Source organism: Impatiens glandulifera, chromosome 4, assembly GCF_907164915.1.
Source record: "Impatiens glandulifera chromosome 4, dImpGla2.1, whole genome shotgun sequence".
NCBI lineage: Eukaryota > Viridiplantae > Streptophyta > Magnoliopsida > Ericales > Balsaminaceae > Impatiens > Impatiens glandulifera.
The window spans coordinates 53,351,893-53,369,247 of record NC_061865.1 but is presented as its reverse complement, the minus strand read 5'-3'; the positions used below and the strand labels follow the sequence as shown (position 1 = coordinate 53,369,247).

Below are 17,355 nucleotides of genomic sequence, written 5' to 3'. Positions count from 1 at the left end.
TTATGTTTTAAGTGTCTTTAATTTAAAAATAAACTTTAAGTTTCTCTCAATAACTATTACGTCTTTAAAAACAATTTTTATAGTCATTTCTATCCATTTTTTTTTTAATTTAGTATAGTTTTAATGTATTTTTATTTTAAATTTGATGACTATCAATTTACTTGGCCGAACCTAGGGTAAGGCTAACTCTAAGAGAAGTCATAACATATATTAACTTAAGATTTAACCAAAAACAAAATGAACTAATAAGATTTAAATCATGAGTCATAATATATATTAACATAACATTTAACCCACTACTTCACTATATATATTTTTTTATTAACTATATTAAAAAATTATTAAAATAAAATATAATAACAAATTTATTTATTTTTTCATGCATCCCCAAAACTTACCTTGACCGACAGTCCATTAAAACATTTACTACTTTCAAAGGATAAGATAAGGTACCAAATGCAGTTGTACTTATGTGTGACTTGCCTTCAATATCTTTAAATGTTATAATAAATATTCAAGCATTCAATATTTTTGTAACCGTTATTTATTTTTCAAGAGTTCTATATGAATTAACTGTTTTATTATGCATTTTATAGTATATTTTTAAATATATTTTTTCATTAAATATTAATATTGTTCGTGAAAGTTTGAATCTTATTATAGTATTTAACATACCATTTATACAAGATTTTTTTATTAATTATAATACAAAATAATTATATGTTTTCAAATAAAAATAATTCTGCATAAGGCACACCAATATAGTTCTTTTTGAATTATTTTCTTTTTATCTATTTTATTTGTTAAATTCAGGATAAATTATGTTACTACTTGTAGTGGTATAATGTTATTTGGTTGGATTGTTTTTTGGAATTAAAAAGAATAGTCTCATATTCTACTGGGTCTTGGTTAAACTAAAAACGTTTCAAGATAGAATCGAATCCGTGATATTTTGGTATTTTAAAATGACTTTTATCACTGAGCTACATTGTGGTAAAATTGGAATAACAAGTTAAGCATAGTTCGTAAACACATTTAACTATTTAACCAGTCGCAGAACTTGTCGAATGACGGGCTCGAATCTAGTGCTTTAGGAAGTTTGGGAATATCCATCTCTTGTTACCGCTAGTTAAATTGTTAAAAAAAAAATGGATATTCCCATACTCGAATTTTGTTTTGAACATTATACTTTTATTAGTTAAGTTGAATATATATAGAATAATGGAAATATTTTTTATTAAAAAAAGGTGATGTTCAATCTTGTATAAATTATTTTGTTAAGGCTTTTAACTAGCTTGTCATAATGTTTAACTATGTCATTAAAGTTAGCAATGTTAAGAGTTGATTTAGTTTAATAATATATTATTTTATTTTTATAAGAAATTAGTTCAATTTATCGTTTTTAGTAGGAATCGAATTTAAATTTTCTTTATTTTATAGACAAAATTTTTTTATCAATTGAGTTACATAGTAGTGGGTTAATATAATGTACCTTTCATAATTTAAAAGGATTAAGTATTAATTTAATCCTTTAAAGAAAAGTTTAAATAATATAAGAAATAATATAGCATCACATAATGGAATTTGAGATCCAAAAACAATATGTAAAGAAGTTGATGAATGTTAATTTGTTTAATTTTTAAATAAGGTCAATTATATTTAAAAAAAAAAGTGAGGGGTCAACTTGACCATGAAAATAAATAATAAAAAAAATGAGATGAATGTTGTAATACTCATCACTCATGCACTTTATAATACTCATGAGATGAAAAAGGATGAATTGTTATGTTGCAACTATCAATATCCTCTTTACATTATTAATTAATTAATTATTTAATTAATAAAACAATTAATAATGATGTCTTCCACTTACAAGACGACAAGAAGACAAGATCTAGAATTAGAATATTTAATGGCGGTCAAAAAGTTATATACTTGTTTTCATATAATAATAATAATAATAATAATAATAATAATAATAATAATAATAATAATAATAATAATAATAATAATAATAATAATTAGGACTTAATAATAAAAAAAAATGTATGATATTAATAGTTACATTTGTTTTCATTATTAAGTATTTGTGAAAATTAAGTTTATTTTTACTAAGAATTTTCAAAAATAAGTTTTGACATTATATATTTGATTTGTAGGTTCTAAGTGATTTTGATTGAGGTTTGATGTTTAGTATATGAATAAGTTGCATTATATATACTTCTGATTATAAATATATTTTTATGTTATAAGGGATTTTATTTTTGGGTTCATTTGAAAATATATTTTTAAATGGGTAGATTTTGAATAAGAAAATGCCTATAATTTTTTTTAAGTATCTAATTTGAACTTTGATTTAAATAAAATATTATTTTTGAACATAATAACTCATAAATTTATTAGATATTTTTTCTTTTAAACTCTTAGTCAAATTTAACTAGAATATAACTCAAGTAAAATCAAATGCATTGATATTGTTTAAATTTGAATGAATCTTGATTTATATATGAATTTTATTTATTTATTTTTTTATGAAAAATATATATAATTTTTTTTTTAAAAAAGTTTCATGTATATTAAAAATGATAAAAATCGTTTAAACACAACGACAAAAGCATGACATGAAAAAAAAAACGTAAGTCAATAGGTTATTGAGCTCGTCAATTTTTGAGAAAACGTTTAACTCTCTGACGGACTCTACCGGCTTTTCAGAATGAATCTCAGAAAACATTATAATAATAACATTATGAATGATACGCATCAAACAACTACGATTAATGAAAGTGCGACTATTTCTCAATAACGAATAATTTTGAATTTGTTATAGATTCAAAAGAAAAGAGGGGAAAGGAAAGAAAAATATGAATGACATTAAGACTGTTGAATAATTGCAATTTATTATACCCAACATCACGCCAATTCAAGTGTGGTCTGACAATACTCAAGCTTCTTCCATCTTTATCCACAATATATTTCTTTATAATAACTTTAATTATAATATATATAAATACATTATGACCAAAATAATTAGAAGTAATAAAAATAGTAATTAGATTAAACCCAATATTAATCTTTAATCATCAATCATCCCATATATAAATCCGCCTAGATATGCTCCCAAACTGCCATGAACATCGGTCCATGATTATTGCTTTTTTATTTAATCCAAAACACTTTTATTAATCCGGATTACACTTTTCCGTGAGTATTAATTATAATTAATTAACAATCAAATTATGAAGTTTAAGTACTATATTAACATTGATTGCAATTTTCATTTCTGTCTCGATCCAATCAAATCATATGGATTTTTCTTCTTATTTCAAATAAAAGTCAAATAATTATTTAATATGTACAAGTTGTCTTACCTCGTATAAAAATAAAATGATTGAAATTGGTAATTATTTAATTTATTTCCTAATAAATTATAATTTATACAAAAGTAAATATAAAGAGCATATGAGTAATTAATTAATTAATTAATTGGGTTTTTAGCATAATTAATATTTAGATTTTTTTCAATTATAAAAAAATAAATTAATTAATTAATTAGTCATAAATTACTGTTTTAAGAATGAGCTGGCGAGAAGAGAAGAGGGGACATGAATTATTGTTCTTGGAAGGGGCGTGATATTTAACGTAATCAACAAGAATGATAAAATAAAAATAATTTGTTTATATTAATAACTATTCTCAATTTTATTTAATGCAATATATAATAGTAATTAATTAGATCTTTATATAAGTTTTTTTGGGGGAAAGATCTTTATATAAGTTAATATAATGTCAATTGTCAAGTCATATTAATCAATATAATAGTTTAAAAAATTCATATAAAACAATCTTAATAAATTGGCTAATTTAATATGTGGAAGTGAAGATAATGGGATAAATTATATGAATTTATAGTGAATAATGGTTATGTACTTGAAGTGAGGACTTAAGTTTCGGAGATGAGATGGGTTTGAAAAAGATTTAGGGTGGTTTAAATAAATAACTATAAAATTTTGGATAAAATGAGTATATAAATATAAAAAATTTAAAAAATAAGAGGCAGTGTCACATTTTTACCTTAAACAAAAGGCTTTTTTTAGAGTTGGGCTTCAACCCAACCGAGCTCCTAAATAGATTTGTAAATAAATTCGTCACTGTGTACTTCAAATAATATAAGATTGATGGAGATTTAATGTTTTATTGATGTATGAGAATGACAATTAATTTTACTAAAAAATATTTATTTTTATTTTCAAATAAGAATAATATGAACTAATATTATAATGATTATCGTACGCGGGTCAAATTGAGAGTCATTATGGGTATCATTTGATATTGGGCACATCAAATCATTTTTCCAAAAAAGTTATGAAAGATCTTGATCGTCTTATGTGGGACTTTGTTTGGGGAAATTAAGGACGAGGGAAAAAAAGTAAAATGAGTTGATGTGTGTAAGCCAAAAGAAGAAGAGGAATCGGGTTGAGGAATTGTGTGGAGTGGAATAAGGTGCTAACCTATAGGAATTTCTGGGCGGTTGAGAGGAAACAAGATTCATTATGGATAAAATGGGTGCACTCGAGATTTATGAAGAATGAGTCAAGCGTTTGGATATGCAAGATGAAGATAGACATCGCATGGTCACTTAAAAAGATCCCCAAGCTCAAGGATAGCGCATTGTCTATATTCAATATTTGGCTAGGAGATGGTCGTGGAACCCTGGATTTGGCATGATCCTTGGTTCGAAAATCAACGTATCATTATAAAGGAGAATTTGAAAGAGTTCGAATAAGGAGAAATTGTCATAATGACATTGTTAGAGATGTAAAAGACGGGGAATGAGACACAATTCTGAGGCGAATTCCTGAAGGTATAAGAGTTATCAACTTCATTCACACTTTGCAATTTAATGATACTATTGATACCCCATGATTAGAGTGTTGAGAATGATGGAAAGTTCAATTCGAAACTAGCTAGCTTGAGAGTCGATTTGTGATAAGGGAGACAACGTGGGTCGGTTTCATGTTGTTTGGTCTTCTAAGGTTATCCCGAAATACCAATTCATCATGTGGTTGTTGTTTAGGGAAAAACTTTCAACTAAGGATTGCATCAAAATATATATGAACCTACCGAATTCTAAGTGCCTACTTTGTGAGGGCAATGAGGAGACTATGAATCATTTATTTGATTATTGTCCGTTTACTTATGAGTTGTGGAAGAGGTATACAAAAACAATGGAGTTGGCCTATTTCCCTTCGAGTGGATCGACATTAAGGAGGTTGTCATTATGAAAGCAAGAGGTAATTAATTTCCTTCATATATGTTTAAACGTGGGTTTGCATCTATTATTTACCATGTTTTTGGCGGAAAGAAATTCAAAAGCATTTTCAAGGCTACGATGTGGTGTTGAGGATGTATGGAGGGGTATTGCGGTTGATTGCAATTCTCTTACTCGTATTTGGAGGCGAATCCCAAAGAATGAACAAAATTAGTGTTTATGTTAAAATTTGAGCATTAATTATGATGAAGTCACCCAATTTAACATTTTTAAGGCGAGATTATAATTTAAGTGTTGTTTGTTTACATGCTTTGTTTTGTTTGTGATGTAATTCATTTGTCTTGCTATTCAGTTTCTTGAAAATTAGAGCAAATGTTTGTTTTGCTCTAATCCATAAATTAATGTGGTTTTTTTTTATTAGTTTTTTTTTAATAATATAAGCTAATCGTTTTACAAATTTTTATTTTTATTTTTGTTTTATTTTCATGATATCTTTTAAAAATATATATTTAGATGAGTAATTTAATTAAAGAATTTATGTCATTATTGAAGACTCGTTTCAATATTTATTTTACAACTTTCAATTCCATTTATTTAATTTCATTATTTATTTTTATTATGTTTTTTTGAAATAAAATATTTTATTATTTTATAATTTTAAACAGGATTATATTCAACCAATATTTTTTTTTTAATTTAAGAAGTTAAAATATCAAAATAATATTATATATATTTTAATTTAGTAAATTAAATTTTTAAACTGATATATTTTTTTAATTTTAAAAGTAAATATTTTAAAAGAATATTTTATTTTTAATTTAAAATTTTAATGTGCTAAACCAATATTTTATTTTTTGAATTTTTGAATAAATCGTGAATTTATTTTTAAATTTTAAAAGTTAAAATTAATATTTTACTTTTGTATACAAACTAAACATATGTGTCAACTCAATATTTTAATAATATAAATAATATATATTTAAAATATTTTTATTAAATATAAAAATTAAAATTTAATACTTTTTTCAAGCATATAAATTCAATTTGAATGAAAAATATAAATCTCAACTTCATTTTCATACCATTAATGTATATTTGTTTCATTCTCATTGTATTTTACCCTAAAGAATTGACCTACTTTTTTTTATCCAATAAGTATTAAAATATCTATCTAGTAAAAAAACACCATATCAAACAAGACAACATTTATTTAAATATATAGATTGCTTTTGCTCATATCCGTACTCCATATAAAGTCACTCCCTTCTTCTTCTTCTACTTCATCTCTCCCAATCCACTGTCAAGTGTGAACACTCTCTACTCTCCGGTTAATCTTCTTCACCATTTCCCCTCTCTCTCTCTCTCTACAATGTCGTCGTCGGAGAGAGCCATTATCTTCTTCACTCTCTGCATTTTCTATTCTTTCACTTTTACCCATTCAAAAACCACCTTTCTCGACGTATCATCCACGATTCAGAAAACCCTAGATTTCTTCACTCTCAATCAATCCTCCATACTAAACCCCATCCTCCATCAACAAACGAACTCTTCTTCTCTTTCTTTCAACCTACATTCTCGCTCCTCTCTTCACCGACCTCATTACAACGACTACAAATCTCTCACCTTAGCTCGCCTTCACCGCGACAATATCCGAGTCAAATCACTACAAACTCGATTAAACCTAGCAATTAGAGGAATCACTCACTCAGATCTAAAGCCAATCGAAACAGATTCAAATCTAGAAACGCCAGTAATTTCCGGTACAAGTGAAGGAAGCGGCGAGTATTTCACACGAATCGGAATCGGTCAACCGGCGAAAGAAGTTTACATGGTGATCGATACAGGAAGTGACGTAAACTGGATACAATGTTCTCCCTGCGCCGATTGTTATCAACAAACCGATCCAATCTTCGAACCTTCTTCTTCCTCATCGTACTCACCTCTTACATGTGATACAGTTCAATGTAGATCACTCGACGTTTCCGAATGTCGCACCGGCGATTGTCTCTACGAAGTTTCCTACGGCGACGGATCATATACAGTCGGCGATTTCGTGACGGAAACGATCTCTTTCGGTAGAATGAATCAAGTTAATCGTATCGCAATCGGTTGCGGTCATAATAACGAAGGTTTATTCGTCGGCGCCGCTGGATTAATCGGTCTTGGCGGTGGTTCTTTATCATTTCCATCTCAAATTAAAGCTTCAAGTTTAACTTATTGTTTAGTAGACCGCGATTCAGATTCTGCTTCAACTCTAGAATTCAATTCCATAATCCCTCCTTACGCCGTGACCGCTCCGATGCTTCGTAATCCGAAGTTTCAAACCTTCTACTACGTTAACCTAACGGGTTTCATGGTCGCCGGCGAGGAGATATCAATAGATCGATCGATTTCTGAGATTGACGGTGATGGCGAGGGCGGAGTTATAGTGGATTCCGGTACGGCGGTGACGAGATTAGAGACGGCGGCGTATAATGCGATTCGAGATGAGTTTATGAAAGGGACGAAAGGATTGAAGAGAGTGAATGGAGTGGCGTTGTTTGATCTTTGTTATGATTTGTCGATGATGAAGAGTGTGAATGTTCCGAAATTAGGGTTTGTGTTTTCGAATGGGAAGGTTTTGGATTTGCCGGCGAAGAATTATTTGATAGCGGTTGATTCGGTCGGGACTTTTTGTTTTGCGTTTGCTCCGACCACTGCTTCGTTGTCGATAATTGGGAATGTACAGCAGCAAGGGATACGTGTCACTTTTGATATGGGTAATTCTCTCATTGGATTCTCGGTGAATAACTGCTGAAAAAAAGGAATTTTTAATTTATTTGCTGTTGGATTTTGGGACCGCTTTAGACAAGTCTGTCTTTATTATTATTATTATTTGTATAGTAATTTTTTTTTTTTTTAGGTTTGGAATCTAACTTTATGTATTGTGGTTAAAAAGTGATCTGTTATGTCAGTTAAATGTAGTTATTTGTTGGATGACAGTTGGTTTTTCTACCTTAAAAACTAGTCACAAAATATGTGGATCATAAGATTTTTGTTTTGGGCTCAGCATGCCTAGTTAAATTAGTTAATTGTGTTTTTGAATTAAGTGTTTAATTTTATAATTAATCGTAATTTTAAAGAGAAGTGGTAAAAGGCGATAATTTTTTTTGGCCAATAATTATTCATTCTCTCATTTTTTTAATATTGAAGATCTCGTTATCAAGGAAATAAGAAAAATATTCCAAAACCTTTCTTCATCTAAATCAACACTAAAATAAAATATTATAAATAAATATAATTTTTAAATAAAAAATGAACCAAACCCTTTGTTTTGTTTGTCATACCAAACAAAGCTATGTTACAAGTCAAGATAATAAGAAGTCAAACATATGTTGAAAAAAATAAGCTTGGCATTAGACAAAATAAAATTAAAAACTAAATAAATATTTCATATAGTTAAAAAATTATTATTATTATTATCATTATTTTGGGTGAACTTGAGCAAACTTATTCTTAATGTTATCCGCCCTTTCTATAGGTCTTTTAAAAGGAGGAGATTAGGGTAACGAAGTATTCATCTCTGAACTTGATTTTCATTTTACTGTTCAATTCTGATTTCGACGGGTATTTCTATTTCTATCATTATTTTTGATTTGTCGGGTATTCGGACCCTACAGGTATTCCATTACCCGATTTAAAACCTATAAAATTGTAGATGTTAAAAAATAAACATAACTCTAATAAATAATAAAATTAGTAATATCAAAATGTTAAAAAATAAACAAAACCATTATTTACCTATACACTTGTGTTGTAGATTTTTTTTCTAAGATAGCAACAATGTTTGAGTAAAGAAAAGTTAAAATTAATGCTCAAGAAAAAGTTAAAGATTAAATATAACGAGTGATTAGAAGGAAATATATTTTGTTATTAAAAAAAAGTTGAAGATGATGAAAAAATTTTTTTTTTAGGAATATAAACAAAATAATGTTGGAGTGAAGTGTGTATAAAAATAAAATATTTACAATGATATTTATAATTATGAGTATTTGAATGGTCACATTAAATTTTAATAATTTTATATATAATTGAGAGTACCGGGTTCGGTTTCGCAGACTTTTCATCTTCAATCCCGTACCCGATTTCTCTCATGCCCAATACTTGACCACGTACCCAATTTAAAAGGCTCGAACTTGACTATCGGGTATACATTGTCATCCCAGATAACACTATCACAAAATGTATTTTGATTTAAAAAATATGACAATTTCATTATAATTTATTTATATTAAAGTGATTTTGTGATAAACATATATATCACCGTGAAATATGTGATCATCAACCATTATTGAAAAAAGATGTGGTTGATATTATAAATTTCAAAGCTAAGATGTTTGTTATCTTAGTCTATGTGTGTTATAATGTTTTATTTTATTCTTGTTTATTCATTGGATTCTCGGTGAATAACTGCTGAAAGAGATTTAAAGGAATTTTGAATTTATTTGGGGACCGCATTTAGAGAAGTCTGTCTTTATTGTTATTTGCTGCTATAATTTGTAGGTGTGTGTGATCTACTTGTATAGTGATTTTTATTTTTTTTTACTTTAGTACCTTCTTGTCTGATGCCTTGTTTGGAATCTAGTTATGATTTGGGATCTAACTTATTTAAAACTTCCTTCCAATTTTACCATATCTATTGTGGTTAAAAAGTGTAGGTTATGCCATTTTAAATGTCGTTATTTTTGTATAATTTTTTTTCATTTATTGTTTTTACAAAATTATCACATTTTAACCGGATCCCCGAACCAAATTATCATTTTACTATTTGACCTCAACGAATAGTAACCGATCTCCAATGGGTACCTTATTAACTGATTAAAGTTTTTATAAAATTATATAAATTGAAGAATAAGAAACATAACTTTATAAATATTTTAAATTAGTAAATCGAAATGTTGAAAAACAAATAAAAACATTACTTATTTTACCACATATTTATGTTGTAGATATTAAAAAAGATAACAACTTTATTATAGAGTTTATTATAGAGTTCAAGAAAAATGTTGGAATAAAGTTTGAAAAAAAGTAAAATAATAAAGAAGAAGATGATAGAAAAATAATATTTTGTTATTTAAAGAAAAGTTGAAGATTAAGAATTAAAAAGTAAGGAAGAGATTAATAACTTTTTTTTGGAAATATTAAAAAATAAAGTTTGAGTGGAGTTTGGACAAAAACAACATAAATAATGTATTTAAGATAATGTTTGTCATGATGAGTTATTATAAGGTCACATTAATAATTAATAAAAAATCATTTTGTTTTTATTGTTAATATAAACGGGTATCGGGTTTTAGTTTTGCACACTCCTCATTCCCGACCCCGAACCCAATTGGGTACTTTTTTCTCTCATAATGCCGACCCTAACCCTAAAATATCTGAACCCAATTATTGGGTACCCGCGGGTATCGGGTATCGGGTATATTGGTACCCATTGCTAAGGACAGATCTATATAGAGACTCGGGTGGGCTGAAGCGCACTCAAAAAAATATATCTTATAAAATTTTAATATATTGTTTGTATATAAAAAAATGGTAAAACCTATCTTTATTAAAAAAAAATCGTTATTTTTTTAAGCTCACTCCAAATTGTTAAATCCTAGATCTGGTCTTTGCCCATTGTCATCCATATTTTAACTCATAGAATTGTCCGGTGAAAAGAGTCGATTTAAGAAACTAATATGTTACAGATTCGATTCTCAACGGAAGCACGAAAGACCATGGTTGTGCGGTGTTGAAAAAATAAATATTTTTTTAGATTCATAATTCAAAATTTATATATTAACACATTTTATTTGCTAGAAAATCAAAATTTTGTGTGTTACAAATATTGGAGATCGATATTATCTCCTTCAGCAACCATTGTGCAATAAAAACTGAATCACAATGCTCTATTTCTTTATTATTTATCTGTTTTAATTAAAACATTTTGCTGGTAGATTCTCTACATTTCTATTATCAAACCACTTCTCTACTCTCTTTAAACATAAGCCTAGATGCTGAAACTCGTAGTTACTTTCAACAAAACAAACCCCATACAAATATTATACAAGTTTGATTTGGTGTTTATAAGCTACATTTTGGCGTTTGTGCAATAAGTTACTATATTAATTTTGTGTAATAAGTTAACGCAAAAATTATATTCAAACACATTTTGCGTTTAATCTTAATTTTAACTCTACCTCCCTACTCAGCGTTTAAGCTTATAATCTCATCGTTTTTCTCAATAATTACTTTAAAATATTTTTTATTCATTGCTCTCATTTATTTCATTCATTTCTAATCATCTTATTTATTCTCCCTCATTTATTTAATCTCTTTCTAATATTTTATTCATTCTCTCATCTTTTCCAACTATTTATAATATTTTTATATATTTATATAAAATTATTATAATAACAAAACATACATTTAAATATATTTTTATTTAATATATATAATAATTAAACATGAAATATAAATACACTTTAATTTTATTTATTTATAATTATAGTTTTATAAATCAAACTAGCCATAATTAATTATCTAAAACTAAAAGTATACGAAGAGGGTGAGAATGCTTAAAAATGAATTGACAATTAATTGGGTCAGAGATGTGGATTGGAGAATGTGGAAAGGTATAATAATAAATTATTTTTTCTTTATTAACTATGATCAACTTATATAACCATCGATAATAGATATAGATCCGTTATTCCAACCAGTTTTGTTTCGGAAGGAGTTAGGAATTCGCCATGAAAGAATCATCAAAAATATATTTTGAAAAAAATGAAAATATACCTGGAAATAAAGAAAAATGGAAATTAAAAAGAAAAAAAAAAAGGGGGAAGAGATGAGAATTTTAAAATATTATTATATATATATCTATATTTTTTATATCATATTTATATTAAATATATTTAAAATTATTATATTTATAAAAATTAATATATTTTTATCATTTATTTTAAAATATATTATTTTTTAATTTAAGTTAGTTATTAATATTTAAAATTATATATTAACAAAAAAAATTTATAAAAATTAATATATTAATATAATTTATTTTCAAATATATTACTTTTTAATTTAAATTTTATTAATATTTAAAATTAATTTAATAAATATATATAACATTATATATATTATTAAATAATATGATAAATATAAAAAATAAATAAGTTGGACGTATAAACTGAATTAAGCATGAATAAGCTTAACGATTAAATAAGGTAAGATCATACTTTCCTCGGGAATAATAAATTGTTCGGCGTAAAAATCCAACACGTTTCTATCAATAATATTATTAGTGTTAAATAACAATTATTTTCTGTAAGTTTAAGTAGTGCTTCCTAATTTTTGTGTCAAAGTCGTCTTTTCTATTAACATTTGTAATTTTTTCTGTAATTTTTTTTCTTATGTCATAAAACTAACTCATAACTTCGACGCATAGTCAATTTTCGGCGTTGTTAAAAAAGTTTGTTCCTTAAACTATTTTATATTTGTTATCGATCTATTCTCGACTAAAAAACTATATCTAGGCTATATTTGAATAGATTTTCATATGCGAACAAAAACCTGCACTTTTGCTTGGTAGTTCCACCGCCTGTCCAGGGTTGAGCCCTGAGATTTGACGGCAGACTTAAAAGGCCACCTACATACGTTTTACGCCCAATCATTCTTAGTCTTGAGCCCTTCCTAAATAAATCGATGATTCTGGGACTTTCGAAAGTGACTGTCCTAAGGCTTCCAGGAAAGGCCTTATTTTTTTATAGCCCAACTTTTTTTATCCTAACCTAACCAAGTCTTGAAAAGTGCCAATTTTCTGTTTATTGTTAGAAATCTTTTCAAATATAGGTAGGTATAACTTTTCAGTCGAGAATCAATCCGATAACACCTAAAAAAAATAGAAAAAGGTTGACAGTTTTATTACATCAAAACAAAAATTACTTTAAAATAATTGAAACATCATTACACATTGTTAATGGAAAAGACAAATTAGACACCAAAATTAAATACTTACTGAAACTTAAAAAAAAAATGTTCTATGTAAGTTTTGTAGAGATGTAATTTTATTTTTATACAATAATATCATAAAAAAGAAAAATGAATGAAGAAAATACAAAAATTCTCCAAATTATTTTATATTAAAAAAAAGTTTAATTTTTCGATCTTGTATTAATTGAATTTAAACTTGAATCATAAATTCAATACATTAAAGAAATGGTAAATGGTAGGGTTGCTTGGGAATTTAGAAATCCTGCACTTTAATAGAGTAAAGACTTCATTTTATGGAAAAAAAATAACATCATGATCTACGAATTTGAAAAAACAAAACAAAACAAAAAAAAATGAATGAATTTTTTAATTATTATTTTAATCTTATTTTCCCTACAAAATATGAAAGATTCAATAAGAATAAACCATCATCACTTAATGTTGAGTGGGTCGGAGACATTTTCCATGGCCGGTGTTGGTTTTGGATAGTTATAATTGTTTTGGGCCCTTAAATCTAGATAATAACTTTAATATTTTGATAAAAAAATAAATAGATTTTTTTGAAATAAAAAAAAACTAGCATAACACATCCATAGTTATAGTTCTCCACTTAAACTCAAAACGCTTTTAGATAAAATCTAATTTGTGACTTTATGGTCTCTCAAGCCAACTCTTACCACTACGCTATCTTCGTGGTAAAAAAAATGAGTTAATTTTTATATTTTTTTAAATTAGATTTTTTCATTGGTAAAGTATTTCATTAGATATTAATTTGAATAATATATTATCTTGTAACCTAACTCCATGCATAAACTTAGTAACTTCAAACATAACTTAATTAAACGCATTTACAATTCTAAAAATGTATTCAAATAAAGCCATATATAAAGAGTCTAGACCAAATTAATTGAACAAAGATGCAGGCCGGGTTGAAACCTCAGTTTCATTAGGATTGTTTTGTCTGAATCTTACATAGTTGTTTATGAATCAAGATCATTTCGTTGTCAAATGAATTGTCAAAGGTTAATTTTGAATTAGTGGATAAATTAATGACTTTATTAGAGCCATAAAGATATGAAATGATAAGATAAGCAGCCTAATTGATTAGGCCCGAGAAAGTATAGTAAAAGTCAGATTCCAGCTGGAAAATTATCGTTATTTTTGGTAGGTTGAAAATATATATAGTACCGTGAAATATCAAAAATAACTATTTTTTTGTTATACCGAATAAAATTGTAAGTTATGGTTACAAACGCTTTCTGATTCTGACGATGAGATGATCGTTTTTTTCTTTTAGGAAGTTAAAATGACTATGTAAGCTTAATGTTAGAATACAAGATATATATATATGTAAAATATTTTCACAATATTATATAAATTATGATAATAGTATTATTATATTATATTATATTAATTTCCTTATAGGCTAATTATATAATTAGCCTATAAGGAAATTAATATAATATAATATAATAATACTATTATCATATAATGTCTATTATATATAATAGACATATTCTATGTAATTAAAATATTATTCAATACAATCTTTTCTCTCAATATTCTAACATGGTATCAAAATTAAACTTTTGTTTTTAAGCTACAAATTTAGTCTTCTGCTGTCTCCATTAATGGTTACCTTAGCCATTGATGGAGGACTCTAATCATTATTATTATTATATTTTTTATAATTTTTTTTCTTTCAAATAATTTTGTTAATGTTCTTATTTTCTTCGGAATCATATTCTCTGAGTTTGTTTTTCAATTGTTGTTTTATCCCAATAGCTAATGTCATATTTTATTGGTGTTAATTCAACCATATGTGCTTTTTTACTAGTTATTTAGTCAACACACTGACATTCTTTCGTTAGAATGAGTTTTACAGATGTTGTTTCACCCCATTATTCTATTTCTATGAGATTCTATTTTCTTCGTTGGTTTTCTTAATACAACACACTGTCATCCCGTCGTTGGATGGATTTCGAGACTCGCGAGTAACTTAGGAGTTCATTCAGTTGTTATTTCACTCCAACATTCAATGCTCATGAGATTCTACCTCTTCGTTGATTTATCAGTCAACACACTACCATTTTGTTACTGTATGGAGCTCAAAGTTTATGAAGCTTGAAGAATACACCATCAACATTTCAATATCTTGTCTTCATCTTCAAGTTGTTCAAGCGTTTTCCATCTTGAGTTTGAGGAGAGATGTTAGAATATAAGATAATATATATGTAAGATATTATCACAATATTATATAAATTGTGATAATATCATTATTATATTATAATATATTATACTATTATATTAGTTTCCTTATATGCTGATTATAATGTATATATAATAGACACATTCTATGTAACTAAAATATTATTCAATACAATCATTTCTCTCTATATTCTAACATGTTAGAATAAAGAAGAAATCGTATTGAATGATATATTAAATTACATAGATTATGTCTATTATATAGACATTAAATTGCGCTTATAAGGAAACCAATATAATATAGTATAGTATAATAATATAATAATATACTAATGATATTATCACAATTTATATAATATTGTGATAATTTCTTACATATATCTTATCTTATATTCTAACATTCCTCCTTAAACTCAAGATGGAAAATACTTGAACAACTTACGGTTAAAGACAAGATGTTGAAATGTTGATAATATATTCTTCAAGCTTCATAAACTCTTGAGTTACATCCAGTTACAGGATGGTAGTGTGCTGACTGATAAACCATCAAAGAGGTAGAATCTAATGGGCATTGAATGCTGGGGTAAAACAACAACCGAATAAACTCAAAAGTTACTCGCGAGTCTCGAATCTATTCAAGAACGGGATGATAGTGTGTTGCATTAAAAAAACCAGCGAAGAAGGTATAATCTCATGAGAATAGAATGCTAAGGTGAAACAACACCTGTAAAACTTATTCTAATGAGAGAATAACAGTGCGCTAACTAAATAACCAGTAAAGAAGCATATATGATTGGATTAAAACCAATAAAAATATGGGCATTGACTACTGGGATAAAGTAACAACTGAAAACAAAACTCAGAGAATATGATTGTAAAAAAAAATAAGAATATCAAGAGAATTATTTGAAAGAAAAAAACATTATTAAAAAATATAATAATAATAATAATTAGAGCTCTCCATCAATGGTTAAGGTAACCATTGATGAAGGCAGCGAAAGACTAAATTTTTAGCTCAAGAACAAAAGTTTGTTACTGATATCATGTTAGAATAAAGAAGAAAGAAGATTGTATTGAAATATTATATTAAATTAGATAGATTATGTTTATTATATAGACATTAAATTGAGCTTATAAAGAAACTAATATAATATAGTATACTAATGATATTATCACACTTTATATAATATTACACTTTATATAATATTATGATAATATTTTACGTATATATTATCTTATATTCTAACATTATTATCTTATATATTCTAACATGTAATAACAAGAATAATAGTATCAACCATGATTGTAGCGTTTTTAGCTTACCGTTGAGAACTTTATTCTCTAAGTTTGAGGAGGATTGGAGAGGGAAAAAAAATGCTCGAGGATGGATTTTGGAGTCTTTGTGCGAGTTGTATGCGGTGAGAGTCGCACATACGGTAACAAAGTGGTTCGCGGTCTTCGTGCTTATGTTGTTCCTTAGATCTTGAAAGTCTTTTTGGACTTCTTAAAAAAAAGAACTGTTGCGCAAGTCCCATTTGAGACTTTTTCATCGGATATAGTCAAAAGTAGTGGATGTTATATTATCAGTGCGGTATAAACGAGATTTTTTGATATATCAAAATACCCAAATATTTATAAATTAAATATATATATATATATATATAATATTTATAAATAAATAATATCTAATAAAATTATAAATAATTAAACTTTAATTTCTTTGACATATTTATTTTTTTTTCAAATAGATTTAACGTGTAGAAACTTAAGTTTTGAAAATCAAATCAAAATATAATTAAATTGCATATATTATCTCTAAGTATTTTATTTTATGAGATATGAAACTAAATTAATTTTATTAT

General features: G+C 26.5%; 1 protein-coding gene across 1 annotated transcript; it reads left to right on the top strand.

The window, feature by feature from the left end:
• Nucleotides 1-6,572: 6,572 nt before the first annotated feature.
• On the top strand, nt 6,573-8,265 carry LOC124936245 (protein ASPARTIC PROTEASE IN GUARD CELL 1-like). Its single transcript, XM_047476729.1, has one exon. It carries the CDS (start codon nt 6,639-6,641, stop codon nt 8,064-8,066), a length of 1,428 nt encoding a protein of 475 aa, XP_047332685.1. The 5' UTR covers nt 6,573-6,638; the 3' UTR covers nt 8,067-8,265.
• Nucleotides 8,266-17,355: the final 9,090 nt, after the last annotated feature.